At 33.4% G+C, this 21,010-nt stretch overlaps 1 protein-coding gene across 8 annotated transcripts in view; it reads left to right on the top strand.

The window, feature by feature from the left end:
- Positions 1-21,010, top strand: part of RELCH (RAB11 binding and LisH domain, coiled-coil and HEAT repeat containing) — a 146,460-nt gene that overhangs the window by 58,924 nt on the left and 66,526 nt on the right. For all 8 annotated transcript variants that reach the window (XM_003340611.4, XM_007486853.3, XM_007486852.3 and 5 more), the window contains 2 exons: positions 8,677-8,789; positions 19,197-19,287. In XM_003340611.4, the coding sequence (XP_003340659.1) occupies positions 8,677-8,789; positions 19,197-19,287 (204 nt within the window). The remainder of the gene's footprint in view (positions 1-8,676; positions 8,790-19,196; positions 19,288-21,010) is intronic.

Here is a 21,010-nt window from a genome sequence, read left to right as displayed (position 1 = left end):
CCTCTAGTTTTTTGCAGGTAAGTAACCTTTTTTTTCTACATCTACATTTACTGGTATAATGCTACACTAATTGATGTTTTTTGTTTTTTGATTTTTTTTATTCCCATTCATCTTAGGGAATGCCAACCAATGATCTAGATAGTTTCCACCAGCACCATCTTATTCATTCCTGAACTATTAAGAAAGCCTCCTAGATGGATTCCTGTTGCCTCAGGATAATTTATTCTTAAAAAAAAATCTCAAAAGCCATTTTCCATCATATTATATACCTACCTAAAAAGCCTCTAGTGGCTACTTGCTTTTGCTTACAATATCATTTCTAGAATTTTTCCTTGCTTGAGCCCTGATTCACCAATTCATGGTCCTTGTCTCATAAGTCTGATTTCTCATTTCATCATTATATAAATTGTTCTACCTAGCAAAATTAATTTGTTTCACTGCCCCCCACCCAATTGTTTTTTGTGCCTTCTTTATATTTACACAAACTTTTCCTATAAATGTTTCTACTCCTTTCTCAAAAACTAACTTAAAGCACTTTTCCCTGAGCTATTGCAGTTTTTTTTTTCACTAAAGAAGTAATTCTCAAAAAAGTTAGGTTGTCACCCCATTCATATCTGAATTTCATCTGTATCTAAAATGGACTTCACCATATGTAGCCAACAGAAGTTAAATGAAGATCATTGAGCAGTCTCAGTTATGAGACATGACTTTCTAGCAGCTTGTTCCTTTTCCAGGAATAGTAACTAAAGAAGGGGCTCTTATACAGGGTTTCCTTTAGAAACTCCAAAGGTGTAAAAACAAAAAAAAAAATTTTGGTAGATTATGGGATATTTGTTTTTTTCATAGTTCTATACAAAGTAAACTTAAATAATCTGTATAAATTTAAATTGTATGTATACATTATTCTTAAACAAAGGACAAAATGGAATTTTAAGGAAATAAAATTAAATATCTAGTCCTACTAATTTTTAGCTTTGGAGATAGTAAATATTTTTGTACCAAGAGCTAGATGAGGATCAAATATTTTGGATCTTTTTAATCAGTGGTAAGAAAATAACATTTTCCTAAGACCAAACAAGTTAATTAAAATTTGCAACAATTACTTGAATCCACTGAATTTATTGTTAAATATCAATTAAAATTGCTATATATATGCTAGATATCTTTTTAAAGGAAGACTTCTTATTTAAAAATTATAAGGATGAGCTAATAGAGGCTATATCTAAAGTAGTTGTTCTGATTTTGTTTCTATTTTGACATTGTTGAATCTTATACTTCCAGAAGTATGCATAATGTCTGTGAGATAAAAGAATAATATTTTCTTTTATTTCTTCTTATCCACATTTCCAGTCCTCTGGTCTTCACTTTCATTAAAATGATTGTATATTATCATATTTCTTCATTTTGGCACTTAGACAATTTTGAGCAACAATTTTTTGAATTTTTTTAAAGGCATCCATGCACAGATACTGTGTATATCTCTAGATATTTTCTAGACATGCCATTCAGAGGGATTTAATTTTTTCACAGTGGCAATATAGAATTAGAAAAAGAATCAATTAAAAAAAAAACCTGGGTCCAACTTCTGCCTCTTAATTTATACTGCCTTTCTGACCCTGGGCAAGTCACTTCTCAGTTCCCAAAATGACTATCATTTGCAATGATAAAGGGAGTTTCCTCAGTGGGAGTTCCTTACACTAATTAAATCATAGAGCTAATCAAAATGTTTTTTAAAGTTTTCCACTTGAGGTGTTCTAAGTCAATTTTTATTGATATCTTTTGTTTTATCTCCACCTACATTTTCCTATGTCTTATTCATGTTTATTGTTTCCTACAGATGATTAATATTCACTTACATTCATTTTAATCTATATGTGTGGCTATTCTTTTATGGATATGCATCTCCCTAGTTTCTAATTCCTTACTACCAAGAAAGGTGCAGATTTGAATATTTTGGTATATGTAGACCTTTCTTTTATTTTTTCCAAACATTTTTAAAAGTATTTGGTAAGCATTTACAATATGTACAGAATCATGCTGGCTCTAAAGGGAAAAGATAGGAACAAAATAGTACCTGTTGCCATGGAACTTAGATTCTTTTATAAAATCGTATCTATATCTTCATTTATCACATCACTTAAGTCTTTCAATTTATCTTTCCTTTATAACAAGAAAGAATGCAAACCAAACCAATTGACACATTAGAAAAGTCTGGCATTAAAATGAAGCATTTCACATGTGTAACTAGGGTGGGGATATGACTTTTCATAGCTCTTCTTTGAGGCCAAGCTTGGTCATTATAATTTCACAGCAGTTAGTTATTTGACTGTTTTTTAAAATAAAACCCTTATCTTCTGTCTTAGAATTAATACTGTGTATTGGTTCCAAGGCAGAAGAGTGGTAAGGGCTAGGCATTGGCACTGTTTTTAGTATATTCTCCTTATTCTTAATTCTTTGCATAAGGTTTTAAAATCTTTCTTTGGTCATCTGTATTCATCATATTCATCTTTTCTTACAGCACAATACTAATTCATTACATTCATGTAGCATAATTTGTTTAGCCAATTCCCAATTGATTGCCATATATTTTGTTTCTATTTGTTTGCTTCAATATAAGGTTCTGGTATCAATATACTGTTGTATACAGGGACTTTTTATCTGTATCATATATGCCTAGGGCTCATCAGTTCAAAAGGTGTGGCCACATTATTAATTTCCTTTTGTTTTTCAAACCCTTCCCTTCTGTCTTAGAATTAATACTGCATATTAATTCCAAGACAGAAGAGGGTTATGGAGTAGGCAATGGGAGTTAAGTGACTTGACCATGGTCACACAACCAGGAAGTACCTGAGACCAAATTTGAACCCAGGACCTCCTATCTGTAGACCTTGCTCTGAAACCACTGAGGTTACCTAGTTGCCCCCCACATTATTCATTTTCTTAACATAATTCTAAATTGCTTTTTCAGAATGGTTCAGCCAATCCAAAGTTCAACCAATAGTATATTAAGTGTCCCTGTTTTACCATAACTCTTCAAATACTAGCTTCCTATTTTGTATCATTTTTTTTCCAGTTTGCTTGATATGAAGCAAAAATTTCAATACTGTTTTAATTTATATTCTACTAGGCATTTGAAATTTTTTTGTATAATTGTTAATTATATTGTTAATTGTTAATAATAGTTTCAGTTACACTTTTGAAAATTGGAAAATAGTAGTTCAAAAAACTTTTTTTTAATCTTCCTCCATAATCAAGATAGAATTTTAAAATCTCATTCAGGATTTTACTCCATTATTTTAGAGAAACATTGTAAAGTAGTTGATAAAGAGGTGAGACTTAAAATCAGGAAAACCTGTTCAAGTTCTGACATAAGATGACTGTCACCCTGGGCACATCACTTAACCTCTCAGTGGTCTAGGCAACTCTTTAAATTATAAGTAGCAAAGAAGTTATTGACCTAAATCAGTAGAGGGAAATCACTCATTCATCAGTTACTGATAGTTAAATAATAGATGAAGCCATCATTTTTGCCCTGTCCCTCTAAATAGTGTGTCTACTATGTGCCAGGCATCGTGTTCTATCAAGTACCAGGAATATAAAGTGCTTTATAAATATTATCTCATTTTGTCCCCAACAGCTCTACAAAATAGATTCAATTATTTTCTCTATTTTGTAGTTGAAGAAACTGAGGCAAACAGAGGTTGAGTGACTTGTCCTACATTGCACAGCTAGTCTTACTGAATTGAAATTTTGTTCTTAAAATTACTTCACTAACAGGTTTTCTTCTGGACTTAACTATATAAAGGCTTGATAGTCTGCTTACTCTATAGATACCCTTGTACTCCAATAAGTTTTTAATGAAACTTATAAAGATCTAAATCTTAGCTACAGATTAAAGGAAAGAAAAACATCAGTATAATTTTATTTTGTCTGACCTTTTATAATAATCTTAGATAACTTAATCACATTCGTATTTAATGTTTTAATCAGATATTTAAAATTGCCCACCCACATTCTGAATGGTGTTCTTTCTCTTCTTCCACTTATCTTCAAATAAGAAATTACAGTTTTAAAAAGGTGGCATCTAGATTAAATGACCTATACTGTTTGGTAATACTGTAATTTGATACACTGATTGATTAGGACTTCAGTTTTGAAAGATAAATGAATGTTCAGAGGAGATAAGCAGGTAGGTCTATAAAATTATGAATAATATGAATGTAGTGGCACTTACTTTTTATTTTTTTATTTTATTTAATTAGTCAATTTAAAACATTATTCTTAGGTTATAAGTCCTATTCTTTCCCTCCCCTCCCCCACCCCTTCCCATAGCCTATGTGCCATTCCACTGGGTTTTACATGTGTCCTTGATTAGAACCTATTTCCATGTTGTTGATGTTTGCACTATGATGATCATTTAGAGTCTACATCTCCAATAATATCCCCCTCCACCATGTAATCAAGCAGTTGTTTTTCTTCTGTGTTTCTATTCCCACAGTTTTTCCTCTGGATGTGGAAAGTGTTCTTTCTTATAAGTCCTTCAGAATTGTCCTGGATCATTGTATTGCTACTATTAGAGAAGTCTATTACATTCGATTATGCCTCAGTCTATCAGTCTCTGTGTATAATGTTCTCCTGGTTCTGCTCCTCTCACTCTGTATCAATTCCTGGAGGTCATTCCAGTTCCCATGGAATTCCTCCAATTCATTATACCTTTGAGCACAGTAGTATCGCATCACCAACATATACCACAATTTGTTCAGCCATTCCCCAATTGGAGGGCATCCCCTTAATTTCGAATTTTTTGCCACCACAAAGCGCCACTATGAATGGTCTTGTACAGGTCTTTTTCCTTATTATCTCTTTGGGGTATAAACCCAGCAGTAGCACCTGCTTTTTATTTTTTTTTTTAACCCTTACCTTCCGTCTTGGAGTCAATACTGTGTATTGGCTCCAAGGCAGAAGAGTGGTAAGGGCTAGGCAATGGGGGTCAAGTGACTTGCTCAGGGTCACACAGCTAGGAAGTGGCTGAGGCCGGATTTGAACCTAGGACCTCCCGTTTCTAGGCCTGGTTCTCAATCCACTGAGCTACCCAGCTGCCCCCAGCACCTGCTTTTTAAACAAATTATGGAATATTGAAACACTGTCACCCTTTGAAGCTTGGAAATGGAAAATTTAAGTTAAAGGAATTACTACTTTATAATTCCAGATACTAATTTTTAGAATGCATCATTATAAGAAGTAATTTAAGCTAAAAATAAGAACACTAAAAATTTCCATAAATTTCATAAATAACCTAGGACAGTGATGGCAACCCTTTTAGAGACTGAGTGCCCAAACTGTAACCCTTATGCCAAATGTGAACCCCCAACTTACCCCAGTCAGGGGAAGGAGGAAGTATTCCCATTGGGCTGCTGGACAGAGGGATGGGTGATGAGAGAAATGTCCTCAGGAGTGCATGGAAAAGGGGAGGGGAGCAGTCCCTTCCAGCACACATGCCATAGGTTCACCAACATGGACCTAGGATGTATTTGGGCATATTCTTAACATATGGTACTTTGATGTCTTCAATCTTTTCTTCTGGATAAAATAATCCTACTTCAGTGAATCTGTCTTCTTTACAAATTTTCATTGTTTTTTTTCCCCTTTATGAAAAACCAACAGTATTGTCTTATACAAAGCACTTTAAAAGAGGATTATTCATCAAAATACAAACCTATATTATGTAGGTCTTGCTTTAAAGAAAAATTTGTAATAAATTCAAAGATACTACTTTCAAAGATTTCTTACACTTCTATGTTTGCTTATGGAATTCCTTCTACACATTAAAAAAATGCTTCACTTACCCTCTTCTCTTTTGGGGTTAAGGGACATTTATATTTCAGTCTTCTCCAAATTCCACCCTCCCAATAAAAAATAGAAAAACACAGTTCTTATAACTTGTAACCAAAAATCATTCACAATAAAACAAAATGTATACATTTGCTCCACTTAAAAAATATATGTTTAACTGTGTACCTTGAAAATAAATTAAAAAGTGGGAAGAATCTTTTCAGTCTTCTGTAGACATAATCATTGCAAAATGATTTTAGTGTTACATCTAGTTCAAAGAGTATCAGATTTAGTGTCTTTAGGGTACAGTACCAGTTACTTTTAGTTAATTTTCAATGCCAACTTCAGCCTATTACTACCTTTTCATTACTGCCCAATAAATTGTATATCAACTAATATTCACAACTACCCATCTCTCCCTCTCCCTCTCCTTCACCTTCTCCCTCTCCCTCTCCTTCTCTGTCTCCCTCTCTTTCCTCTCCCTCTCCCTCTCCCTCTCCCTCTATCATTGAGACTCCCAAGACTTCTGCAGCCATGAGAAGAGAATTCTACTGGTAGCATCAATGGCCAAAGAAATTTTACCCCACGAAATCATCTGAGGACAGACTCAGACTTGCATGTCAAGGTTCTCCACCTTGAATGAAGAAAAACAAACTCTTTGTCTTACATCTGACAAACTTTAATTAAAAATAAAACAAGACCCCCCCCCAAAAAATCAGTTTTTTCCTGCCTGAAATTAACCCCACTAAACCCTAAATCTTCTCAGATTCAGACTTCCCTCCTTGGCATGGGATTGGTCCTTATATAGTCCAATCCCATGGGAAGTAGGGAGTGTGGTCCCTCTCTTTCATGGGAATGGTCCATTCAAGACTAATCCCATGCCAGGAAGGAGGAGGGTGGGACCCCTGGAGCACACTGGGGGATACAGTTACCCACACCACAATATTTTAAAACAACCTTAATTTAGTATTCTCAAAGAACTTCTCAGAATATGAATATTTTGTTAAGTTTCCCAAATTTCACCTACAGGATCAGGATTTTATTTTATTCAAAAAAGTAATCAAGTAATAGCAACTGGTATCTAAAATCACAATGCAGCTTAAACCTGTTAAATTTAGTGAATTCTGCTTTCTAATGCCAAATTATTTTTCTAAGTTAATCCTTTATTCCTTTTGGTCTCAATTACTTGTTCATCTCAGACCTATTGTGGAGACTTAATGTGAAGATGAAAAACAGGAGAATGAATGGTTTCAATTCTTTTCACTTCTCACAGGTGAAACTTCTTTAGCTCTTCTAATCTCTTATCTTTGCTCTGTGAAGTCCTTGTGCCTCCCTGCAGATTAAAGATTTTTACCAGGTAGCCTAAAACCTTTGAATGGGATCTAAAGATTTTAGAGTTCAAGTTGAGGGGCTTTAAGTCATGCCTTTCCTTGAGGATGTCATTCAGTTTTATTTAGTTTATCTTCTTTAGAGATTATCCATTCTGAGAGGAGGGAAAGGGATGTAACTTTTTTTTCTTATAACTTTATAATACCTGCATTAAAACATAGTAACTGCATATCATGGACCATTTTTGCTAAAATTTCACCTATTTATCCCCTTTGAGATTTGTATTCTTAATTAGATTTGAGGTACTAGTCTAAGATGAAGAATCCCTTTTATTTATTTATTTTTAAGCACTTACCTTCCGTCCTGGAGTCAATACTGTGTATTGGCTCCAAGGCAAAAGAGTGGTAAGGACTAGGCAAAGGGGGTTAAGTGACTTGCCCAGGGTCACACAGCTGGGAAGTGTCTAAATCCAGATTTGAACCTAGGACCTCCCATCTCTAGGCCTGACTTTCAATCCACTGAGCCACCCAGCTTTCCCCTGAAGAATCCTTTTTAAAGACATATGACTTCATAATTCTCTTTTCAGTAAAAATTGAATTTGACTCTTACAGATGTCAAGCCAACTTAATTATATAAAATATTCTTCTGATAGGTATGGTAAAAATCTAGTCTATTGTCTCTTCTATATCAACTGTGGATTTTGTTTTTTAAGCTGTTTAATATTTGCTATCTAGACAGTAGTATTTTTTTCATTGAAAAATCATCCTTGGATTTTGACTTCACAGATTAGATACCTACTTACAATGTGCTTTGGAATTACTGGCTTTTTAGTGTTACAGCTAAGTCAAAGAATATCCAATTTAGTGACTTTGGGATTATAGTACCAAATTGCTTTTTGTTAATTTTAGTTGCTAACTTCAGCCTATTACTGTCTTTTCATTGATGTCCAATAAATTGCTTATTAACTAATGTTCTCAACTTCCCATTTGCCTTTTAAAAAAAAAAAAACATTGAGCGTCCCAATATTCTTTTGCGTCAACGTCACACAGAAAAAAATTCAAGTTTAAAAATAAAAACCATTTTCTTCATCTTGGTTATGTACTGTCCATGAAATAAACTTCTTGGGGATATGTATAGTATTATATTTGACAAAGATCTTATTTCAGGCACTATATGATATTTTAAACATTACCAAATTTTTATACTTTTTTATTTCTCTTTTTTACTATTTTCCAAAGCCACCATTTAATTTGTCACTTACTAGAACTTAGTGTAAGAGACAATGAACTTGGTATGTCTTGGATGCTTTAAGATTTTTTTAGAAAGTTATATCTTTCTAGTTCACCAGCCTCCTTTGGACATATTTAATGTTTATTATTTTACCTTTCAAATAATCAAGTTTTCAAAGGTATTTCTAATTAATTATATAATTAGGTTTGTTTTACTCTCCTACTTTATTTTAGAATATTTAAATAAGCATCTTTACTTTGAATTTTTATTTTTTCCATTTCTTAGGAATTGATCCCCCTGATATTGTGTACAGCTTGTCTACATCCTGAACCCAAAGAGAGAGATCAGCTTCTCCACATACTTTTTAATTTGATCAAGCGGCCAGATGATGAACAAAGGTAATTAATATTTGTGAGTGTTTTCATCTTAGCAAATATAATTGATAAAATGTGATTTTCTTCTTTTGACTTATTTAACGTTAGGATTTAAGTTTTTAACTTAATCGATGACATGGATTTCTTTTCCTTTTAAAAAAAGTACTACCATAGGGATTTCCAATGTCCGTGATTTCCCTCTTTCATAGTTTATAAAATTTAAATTTATAACCTCCACACTAATCTTATAGTTTCCTTTTTATTAAAAGTAAATAGAAATTAATATAAGCTGAAGTTTAAGAAACTGAATCAGAAAACTTGTCAGACTGAGGTAAAGAATTAATTTTTTTTAATACCTACACAAAACCCCAAAGAGATAATAAGAAAAAAATGCTTGTACAAAAATATTCATAGCCACACTCTTTGTGATGGCAAAAAATTGGAAAATGGAGGATTGTCCCTCAATTGGGGAATGGCTGAATAAATTGTGGTATATGATGAAGATGAAATACTATTATTCTATGAGAAATAATAATCTGGAGGATTTCTGTGTGAACTGAAAGAACCTCAGTGAACTGATGCAGAGTGAAATGAGCAAAACCAGGAGAACACTTATTGTGGAATAATCTAGTATAATGAATTTTGCAATGTAGTAGCAATGCAATAAGTCAGAACACTCCTGAAAGACTTAAAGGAAAGAGTGCTAACCACTTTGAGAGAAAGAACTATGGGAGTAGAAATGCAAAAGAAAAACAGATGACATCACTTATCACATGTATGTGTATACACACACACACACACACACACACATATTGTCGGCTCCAGGGGGTGTGGTTGGGGGGAGGTTTGAAGAAAACGAGTCATGGAAACATGGAAAAATATTTTTAAATTAAAATTTTTAAATTAAATAAAATAATCAGGGGAGGAAATCAATAAATAAATACCCACACAAAGATCAGAGTTCTGACCTATATTCCCTGATTAAATTGATAATACCATTAATATTTAAAACAGTAAAAATGGACACTCCTTACTCTGCTAACGGTGTTGTTGCTATAATGGTTATTACCTGACAACTCTCTTTAGTTTGACTAATTATATGAGAATAATTTACTATCGAATCAATGATACTTATTTTTGAGAGATTTCATTTGAATTTCTGCATACTTTAAAATGAAAAAAATATTTTTCTCTTCCCTTTTCTATCCTATAATTTAAAAATACAACATGTATAATATATATGATGATACTAGAGGTGTATTATTATATACATGTAATGATACATATAAATATAAGGGGCAGCTGGGTGGTGCATTTGGGAGGGTGCTGAGCCTGGAGTCAGGGAGACTGATTGCCCTGAATTCAAATGTGGCCTCAGACACCAACTTTGTGACCCTCAACAAGTCACTCAACCCTGTTTATTTCATTTTCCTCATCTGTAAAATGAGCTGGAGACAGAAATGACAAAACACTCCAGTATCTTTGCCAAGAAAACCACCAAATGAGGTCACAAAAAGTTAGACATGGCTGTTAAAAAGCTACCTAAACATACATATGAAATATATGCTTGGACAAAGTGTGACTTTGGGAAACTTATTTCTAATTTATTTAAGAAATAGATCCTTAACCAGTTATTCACAAGAATTTGGTGTTTACTTAAGTTATATCCCTATATCTTAATTTTCTTAATCTATATGTCTTAGTAACTCTCAGTTAAAATAAGCCACTTTTTCTATTGTAATGGGTAAAAAAGTTAGGGGGTTTTATAAAAGGTTGGACTGAATTATTTAAGAATAGGTTCACCAGGAATTTAATTCCAAAGAGATTTATTTTAACAATTTATTTATAAAATATAGAAAGAGTAAAAGTAAGAAAAATCAGAGAGAATAAGGTAAGATATCTAGCCTGCACAATAAGTATTTTGCTCCAGCCTGGGGCTCAACCTAGGCAGAGCTAATTAGTCCTTAGCCAGAGGGGCCTCGGCCTTGGACCAAGGACCTGGGGATGCAGGGAGCCTCTCTTAAGATGGTAGGTCTCTCCTGAGGCTAGTCCCTTTAGAAAATCCAAGAAAGGAGTCAGCATTTTTCACCCACCCCACTTGGTAGTTTAAGGAAAGTAGAAGTAGTACAAGATTCTCAGTCATAGCTCCTCCAAAGTCAAGTTGAAGACAAAAGATCAAAGAGAGCCCTCACAGAAAGTTCTTGGCATTTTTAAAGATCATTCATTTTTGTCACTTCCTGTGACCTTCCTCCACTTTACATATACCAATTACAGATAAAGCTTTTCTTAGGACTGCCCAGGGGGCTGTCAGTCAATTCTGTTTAATCACCCACTATCACACACATGGGTCTCAGACCTCCCCCACTCAAGTGTGAGTGAAATTTATACGCTTTTAGTGATTAAATCTAAAAATGGTCAGGGAAGAGTTAATTTTATCTTCACAATCAGGGGAGAATTAATTTCATCTTCACACTATCATGAAAACTAGAGGCAGTTAAGACCAACTGATAAGTGAAATATGTGAAAAACTGTTGTATTCAAATTCCAAAGACTTTGTTCAGTCTTTTAGTTTGGGATATTATTGTTTAGTGATTTCAGTCACATCTAACTCTTCATAACCTCAATTGGGGTTTTTCTTGGCAGAGATATTAGAGTGATTTGTCATTTACTTCTCCAGCTCATTTTATGGATGAGGAAACTGAAATAAACAGGATTGAATGACATGCCTGGGCTCATACAACCAGAGAGTCTGAGGACAGATTTTAACTCAGGAAGACTCTTCCTGATCCCATACCTGGTATTCTATCTACTCTAACACCTAGCTGCCCCATTTAATTTGTGAAAAATGTTTTAATAAGTAAGGAGATTTTGAATCTCAAAATTTATCTTTTGCTATATAATTTTACTAAGTAATATCTTTGTTTGGCCTTCTAAAGACTTCTCCTATTTCAAATATATTTCCTTTTTTTATTCTCATCCATCTTTATTTTTTAATTAATTAATTAATTTTTATGTTTTAATTTTATTCAGTCAATGTAGAACATTGTTCCTTTCTTACAAGAATCATATTCCTTCCCGCTCTTCCTTCCCCAATCCTTCCCATAGCCGACACACAATTCCATTGGTTTTTACATGTGTCCATGATCAGAACCTATTTCCATGTTGTTGATGTTTGCACTAGGATATTCATTTAGAGTACATCTCCAATCATATCACTCTCGACCCATGTATTCAACCAGTTGTTTTTCTACAGTGTTGCTACTCGCACAGTTTTTCCTCTGAATGTGGATACTGTTCTTTCTCCTAGATCCTTCTCGGTTGTTCAGGATTACTGCATTGCCAATAATGGAGAAGTCCATTACATTCGATTATGCCTCAGTATATCAGTCTCTGTGAACAGTGTTCTCCTGGCTCTGCTCCTTTAACTCTGCATCAATTCCTGGAGGTTTTTCCAGTTCCCATGGAATTCCTCCAGTTTATTATTTCTTTAAGCACAATAGCATTCCATCACCAACATATACCACAATTTGTTCAGCCATTCCCCAATTGAAGGGCATCCCCTCATTTCCAATTTTTTGCCACCACAAGGAGTGCAGCTATGAATATTTTTGTACATGTCTTTTTCCTTATTATCTCTTTGGGGTACAAACCCAGCAGTGCTATGGCTGGATCAAAGGACAAGACAGTCTTTTATCGCCTTTTGGGCATAGTTCCAAATTGCCCTCCAGAATGGTTGGATCAATTCACAACTCCACCAGCAATGAATTAATGTCCCAACTTTGCCATTGCTGTCATGTTAGCCACTCTGCTAGGTGTGAGGTGATACCTCAAAATTATTTTGATTTGTATCTCTATGATTATAAGAAATTTAGAACACTTTTTCATGTGTTTATTAACAGTTTTGATTTCTTTAACTGAAAATTGCCTTTTCATGTCTCTTGCCTATTCATCAATTGGAGAATGACTTGATTTTTTTGTACAATTGATTTAGCTCTTTTAAATTTGAGTAATTAGACCTTTGTCAGAGGTTTTTGTTATGCAGCTTGTTTCCAAAATTGTTCCTTCCCTTCTAATTTTGGTTGCATTGGTTTTGTTTGTACAAAAACTTTTTAATTTGATGTAATCAAAATTATTTATTTTGTATTTTGTGATTTTTTTCCCTAACTTTTCTTGGTTTTAAAATCTTTCCTTTTCCAAAGATCTGACATGTATACCATTCTGTGTTCACCTAATTTACTTATAGTTTCCTTCTTTATATTAAAGTCCTTCACCCATTCTGAGTTTATCTTGATGTAGAATGTGAGATGTTGATCCAAACCTAATCTCTCCCACACTGTCTTCCAATTTTCCCTGCAGTTTTTATCAAATAGTGGATTTTGGTCCCAAAAGCTGGGATCTTTGGCATTATCAAAGACTGTCTTGGAGAGTTCACATACCCCAAGTCTATTCCACTGATCTTCCTTTCTGTATCTTAGCCAGTACCAAAAAAGCCAGTTTTGATGACCACTGCTTTATAGTAAACTTTGAGGTCTGGTATTGCAAAGCCACCTTTCTTTGCATTTTTTTCATGATTTCCCTGGATATCCTTGATCTTTTGTTCTTCCAAATGAACTTTGTTATTGTTTTTTCTAATTCAGTAAAAAAGGTTTTTTTGTACCTCAATGGGTATCGCACTAAATAAGTAAATTAATTTGGCTAGGATTGTCATTTTTATTATGTTAGCTCGTCCCACTCATGAGCAATCAATGTTTTTCCAATTGTTTAGATCTAGTTGTAATTGTGTGTAGAGTGTTTTGTAGTTATGTTCGTATAGTTCCTGTGTTTGTCTCAGCAGATAGATTCCTAAGTATTTTATTTTGTCTAGGGTGATTTTAAATGGAATTTCTCTTTCTAATTCTTGCTGCTGACATGTGTTAGGAATATATAGAAATGTTGACGACTTATGCAGGTTTATTTTGTAACCTGAAATTTTGCTAAAGTTGTTGATTATTTCTACTAGCTTTTTAGTTGATTCTCTAAGATTCTTTAATTAGACCATCATATCATCTGAAAAGTGATAGCTTGATCTTCTCATTGCCTATTTTAATACCTTCAATTTCTTTTTCTTCTCTAATTGCTACAGCGAGTGTTTCTAGTACAATGTTAAATAATAGAGGTGATAATGGGCATCCTTGTTTGACTCCTGATCTTATTAGAAAGGCTTCTAGTTCATCCCCTTTGAAGATGATGTTTGCTGATAGTTTTATATATGTGATATTTATTATTTTTAGGAAAGGCCCTTCTATTCCTATGCTCTCTAATATTTTCAATAGGAATGATTGTTGTATTTTGTCAAAGGTTTTTTCTGCATCTATTAAGACATTCATATAATTTTTGTTGGTTTGTTTGTTGATATGGTCAAGTATGTGGATGGTTTTTCCAATATTGAATTATCCTTGCATTCCTGGTATGAATCCTACCTGATCATAGTGAATAACCCTCGTGATCACTTGCTGGAGTCTTTTTGCTAGTATCCTATTTAAGATTTTTGCATCTATTTCATTAAGGAGATTGGTCTATAGTTTTCTTTCTCTGTTTTTGACCTGCCTTGCTTTGGAATCAGTACCATATTTGTGTTGTGAAAGGAATTTGGTAGAACTCCTTCTTGGCTTATTCTGTCAAATAGTTTGTATAATATTGGGATTAGTACTTCTTTGAATGTTTGATGGAATTCTTTTGTGAATTCATCTGGTCCTGGGGATTTTTTCTTAGGGAGTTCTTTGATGGCTTGTTCAATTTCTTTTTCTGATATGGGGTTGTTTAGGTATTCTATTTCTTCCTCTGTTAGTCTAGGCAATTAATATTTTTGTAAGTATTCATCCATATAACCTAGATTGCCATATTTATTGCCATATAATTGGGCATAATAATTTTTCAAGATTGCCTTAATTTCCTCTTCATCACAGGTGAGGTCTCCCTTTTCATCTTGTATACTGTCAATTTGGTTTTCTTCTTTCCCTTTTTTAATTAGATTGACTAGTACTTTGTCTATTTTATTTGTTTTTTCAAAGTACCAGCTTCTAATCTTATTTATTAAATCAATAGTTCTTTGACTTTCAGTTTTATTAATTTCTCCTTTGATTTTTAGGATCTCTAATCTAGTCTTCATCTGAGCATTTTTATTTTGTTCACTTTCTAGGTTTTTAATTTGCATGACCAATTCATTGACCTCTGCTCTCCCTAATTTTTTAATATATGAACTCAAGGATATAAATTTCCCCTTGAGTACTGCTTTGGCTGCATCCCATCAATTTTGAAAGGATGTCTCATCATTGTCATTTTCTGCAATGAGGTTATTAATTATTCCTACAATTTGTTCTTTAACCGGTTTTGGAGAATCGTATTGTTTAATTTCCAATTAATTTTTGATTTACCTCTCCATATACCCTTACTAATTATTATTTTCATTGCATTGTGGTCTGAGAAGGTTGCATTTTTTTATTTCTGCTCTTTTGCACTTGATTGCAATGTGTTTATGCCCTAATACACGGTCAGTCTTTATGAATGTACCATGTGCTGCTGAAAAGAAGGTGTATTCTTTTTTGTCCCTGTTTTTTTTTCCTCCACATATCTACTAACTAATTATTTTCTAAGATTTCATTCACTTCTCTTACCTCTTTCTTTATTTTTTGGTTTGATTTATCTAGTTCTGATAGAGGAAGGTTCAGGTCTCCCACTAGTATCGTTTTTCTATCTATTTCATCCTTGAGCTCCCCTAGTTTCTCCTTTAGAAATTTGGATGCTATGCCATTTGATGCATACATGTTAGAGTACTGATATTTCCTCATTGTTGATACTGCCTTTTATCAGGATGTAATTACCTTCCCTATCTCTTTTGACTAGTTCTGTTTTTTTACTTTGGCTTTGTCAGATATCATGATTGAGACTCCTGCCTTCTTTTTATCAGTTGATGTCCAATAGATTTGGCTCTATCCTCTTACTTTTACCCCATGTCTGTCTACCTTCCTCATGTGTGTTTCTTGTATACAGCATGTGGTAGGGTTTTGGTTTCTAATCCACTCAACTATTTGCTTGAATTTTATGGGCGAGTTCATTCCATTCACATTAAGAGTTATGATTACTAGCTGTGTATTTCCCAGCATTTTGATTTCCACTCCTGGTCCTGTCCATTCTTCTTTCACTATTTCCTTCTACATCAGTGTTTTGTTTTTAATCAATCCCCCTAATTCCCACCCTTATTTTACTTCCCTTTCTACCCCCCTCCCTTCTTATTTCCCTGTCATTTTCTTTACAGTCTTTTTAAACTACCCTCCCTACCTTCTCCCTCCCTTGTACTGCTTCCCTCCCCACCAGTCCATTTGTTATCCTTCTACTTCCTTATAGGGTGCTAATCAATTATCTGCCCCAATGTATTTGATTGTTCTTCCCTCTTTGAGTGTTATGGTAAATTTATGGGTTGAAACTGAATATAAATTTAGTTGATCACCAGGGATTTAAATTCTAAATCCCAATGAAATAAAAAGTCAAAATGGAATTTATGGTGGTTTATTTACAGTAGAAGGAATAAATTAAGAATGAGTGAGAGATGGAAAAGGGAATTGAATTACTCTGGCCAGGGCTGAGCCATTCAGGAGTTCAGAGGCCTCAGCCAAGAGGCCTCTCTAGAAGCCATGGGAAAAGGAAGTCAGCTTTATCACTCACCACGCAACCGTTTAAAGGAAAGCAGTCAAAGATCTCACACTGAGCTCCTCCAGTGTCGAGTTCCAGGGCCAAGGGTGCCAACCACTCCTCTCACATGAAATGATGAGAAATATAAAGGCAATTCCATGTGTCTCACATGTACCAATGGTGGCTTAAGCTTGGCTTAGGATAGCCTACAGGGTCAGTCAGTTGTTTCTCATTTGTCCCTTGCTAGTACCTGCCTGTCATAGGCCTTTCTCCTAGGCACTTAATCCTTAAGTGGGGATATATATTTCCAGTTGCTAGAATTCTAAAGACTAAGCAGGGTGGAGTAAAACTAAAATTCACATGAGTCAATTTCAATGAACGTAAGAATTGAGTATTTCCTATCTCCAACCTCTTTACCCTTCCAGTGTTTTGATGTTCTCCCCCTTTCTGCTATGGGCTTCTTTGTGACATATAAATTTACTCCATTTTGTTTTTTTTCTCATTTCTTTTAGTATTAACCTGTTTTTTTAAACTCTTATTTGTATGTGATTTTCAAAGCTTGTCTCCACGCTGATGAAATCTCAAATCTTTTTAAGTATCAATATTTGAAATCCTTTCCTCACTTATCTCAGGTTTCAGTTTTCTCTTCAACATGATTATTCCAGTTTAAAGAGATAGAGAAATTAGAGAGATGATAGAAATATTATAGAGAAAATAGAAGCAAAATAAAGTTGATTAGGTAGTTCTGCTTTCTATTACCTGTTCACTTTATATCTTTGTAACAACCATATCCTTAACTTTTTCTTGCTTTCATTAGAAAAACATAATTTTTTCACCTAACTTTTTTACAAACTTCAGCCCATTTCAGTCTAATGAGGATACAAAGCCCAAAGGGATAAGTAATTTGCTTAAGACAATACTTATATTTAGGAATTATGCTTTAAATTATCTTTCTATGCCACTTGAACTACTTAAAGAAAAAATATATTCGTGTGTGTATATCAGAGACATGAGAAATTCTTTTTAGCCCGACTTTAAAATCTCTTGGTTTTAATTTTTTGTTCTGTGGCCTATTATGATGTAGGAATAACCCTTTATTCCTAAAAGTTTTGTGAACTCTGAAAGTTTCTACTGGGAATTCTTCAAGTATATTATCAACAACAAACTGTCCTCTGTTTGAGAACCTATTAAGAACAATGGACTAAGAGACTAATTAAAAATGTGGCTCACTTCTAATAAATATACCGTGGCAATTCATTAAACAGAAAAAAAAATTAAATAGTTCTTGGTCCCATTCAGCCAATTTCTACTTTAACTGTAACAGTAGGGAGTGGTAAAGAAGGAGGCAGAAGATGCTAATAATCTTTCTTTATGGATTGTTAATAAAAGTTTACTATTGACACTCTGTCCCCATCTCAGTGCTTGCCCGGGAAAAGAACCCTGAATCCTTAATCCATTCTGACCTCTGAACCCACTCCTCCCATTTCCAATAGTAGATAAAATCCTTTGACAAAAATACCTTAATTTATCCTAAGTATTTCTGAGCCTTTTCTTCAAATCTGTGATTCAGCTTTCCCACATTTGTTGTCTTCACCAATTAGAGTATGAGCTCCTTGAGACCTGTGACTGCCTTTTTCTTAACACTTAGCAGAATGCTTGGCATATCACAAGTGCTTAATAAATATTTTTTCATTCATCTCTTTTTATCCAGTGGCCAATTAATTTACCTTTGTGGGAATTACCTAAATATTAATATTGATGATGTCACAGTAAGAAAAACTTAAAATGACAAGAAATTACAGCTAAATAAAGGGTTTCTCATAGATTATCCTTGGTAGAGCAAACAAAGGAATTGCTTTAAGTTGTTCAATTATGTTCCTAAAGGCATCAAATGTCATCATTTCTTGGTCATTTTGTGTTATGTTCAAGATGAGTATAAGCAAAAAACTGCCATAAATATAATTGTATCATAGGTATTAGCACCTGTTGCATGAAATCAAGAGATAGAAAAATTAGATATAAAACCCATCTCCTTGAAAGCTAATCAATATATACTTTGATACCCAATGACTTCATTATGAAGGGGAACATAAGAGATTATATATAGTAAAGCATAATTAGAAAATATGTAGACCCTGGGCAAGTCACTTAACTCTAATTGCCTAGCCCTTGTTTCTCTTCTGTTCTAGAATTGTCTTAGGCAGAAAGTATGGGTTTAAAAAAAAATGAAAATGTGTTTTGAGAGACAGAGCATGACTAAGTAGACATGAAGGAATCCAGGGAAGCCAGGAGAAGAAATTAAGAATAGAGAATTCCAGGCATTGGAGGACACTTGGTGAAAATATTTGGATTTGGGAGATGGAGTTAAAAAAGGGTCAGTGACAAAAAAATCACATGGTATATGGAGGAAAGTAAGGTATAAAAAGGCAAACAAGCATCCAAATAATGAAGGTTTTTAAAAGTCCAACCGAAGATTTTATATTTGATCTTAGAAGTGTTGAGGAACCCCCAGACTTTATTGAGGAGGGGAGTGACATCACATCTGTTCTTTAGGAAGATTATTTTGATTATTAAGTGCAAGATGGATTAGAATGAGGAGATACCTGCCAGGCTCACTACCTCATGAGGTTTCCTGTTCCATTGTTAGACTTTATGTTGAAATAAAATTTGTCTTTTGATAATTTTCATCTTTCTGTTCTTGTTCTGCCTAATGGAGCTAATATAGCACTTCATGTATTTCCATCTATTCATTTGTATTTTCAGACAAATGATACTGACTGGTTGTGTAGCATTTGCACGTCATGTTGGACCAACACGTGTAGAAGCTGAGCTTTTGCCACAATGCTGGGAACAGGTAATTACCTATGTTAGGTTTTTATTTATTGTTTTATTTCTTTACCTATATAATGTCCAATATTTATATGCCTTTTTAGCACAGAATAATCTTTTTTAATGACTTTTCAGGACAAGGCTACTGTCCTGAATTCTTGTTCTTACAAGTTTTTAAATAAGATATTCTGATATTATATGTTAGACACTAAAAAGTTTTAATATAATTAGGAGATTTAGAGATGTAAAATTATATTGATTCTCTTATAGCCTGAGTGGTATTGTGATGCAGAACATAGACAAGACTGCCACATCTCATAGCTATTTGAATAAAAATAGAAAAATGGAGTACATTATAAATAAGTCTTATTATATAGAGTTTTGTGGTATTCATAATCATCTTTTCTTACTAATTTTGAAGTAGTACATTTTCCCAAAGTAAAATCTGATATTTAATATATCTAGTAGAACTCAAACATATAACATCTTTAGCCTTGATGTCTATATTATAAGATTATGATATAGCTGATTTCTTCATGGTGGTGTTTAGTTCTCACCACATTTTATTAAAGAAAATTTAGCTTTTTAAAAAAAAAATTAACATTAAACTATTCAAAGCCAAAGAAGGAATTGTTGGGATCTCATGCAGATCAAAGTACTTCATCTTTCACTTTATTTCCCTCATTAGTTTTTTATTGTATATGTGTTAAGCATCTTCTGTCACAGCATGGGGGTATGGAAATATGTATATGTATTACATGAAGGCACTAGTATAACCAAAACAGACCATTTACCCTTGAGAAGTCAGGGAGAGAGAATCTGAATTGCAAAGTGTCAGAAAACAATTGTAAAAAATTGTTTCTATATGTAATTTTAAAAATAAAAAGATATAAGATTATTCATCAACATAGTCAAATAATTCTATGAAATACCAAGTATTTTTCTCATTTCAAAATCATTCACATTAACACAACATTAACTGAAAAAATATGCATTTGCTTTTTTCCCTTTCCACATCCATATAAGAGGTTCTTCTACCTTTGACTTTTTTTTCCTTTTGTAGATAAATAAGTAAATAAGTACATAGTCATTATTGTCACAATTCTAGTTCTGCTGATCTTTCTTTACATCATTTTGTTTTAGGTCTAAAGAAAACATGATTTATAGGTGTGAGGCTTTTCAGGAATCTAAAACCCATTGGCCTCTTTCATTATTCACCCTGTTAACCTTTATATTTAAGTCATCAAATGTCATTTTATTTGTTTACTGGAGAATCATGTTGAGTTCTTCGTTGAATTTCTTTACTCCCTCATCTTCTGCAACAGATATATGAGACTGTAAACTTCAATTATATTCATATATCTTTTTACTTAGGTTTTTCTATCAGATGAGATAAAACAATTATCACTTGAAATTATCTTTCTTACTACCTTTTGGCGAAAGGTAGTAAGTAAACATAGTAAGTAAATTTTTGGTGAAAATCCAATGCTTTTAACTCTTACCTATTTCCAAAGAGAACCTATAAACTATCTCTCCATTTAACTGGGGGGGAAGAAAGGGATATAGAAATTTGAAATAATTGATTGCTTTTGGTAATGTGAAGATTTATTAGACAAGGATCCAACATTGAGAGTATTAAAGCTAAATTAATTTTTATATATGGTATAAAAACTGATCCTTAATACTCTTCTTTTTTCTTTCATTCTTGACAAAATCCAAAAAGCAACTATATAATATCAAGGGATATT

Source organism: Monodelphis domestica, chromosome 3 (assembly GCF_027887165.1).
Source record: "Monodelphis domestica isolate mMonDom1 chromosome 3, mMonDom1.pri, whole genome shotgun sequence".
Lineage (NCBI taxonomy): Eukaryota > Metazoa > Chordata > Mammalia > Didelphimorphia > Didelphidae > Monodelphis > Monodelphis domestica.
Note: the sequence above shows the minus strand (reverse complement) of the source record. Positions and strands in the feature narration are given on the sequence as shown.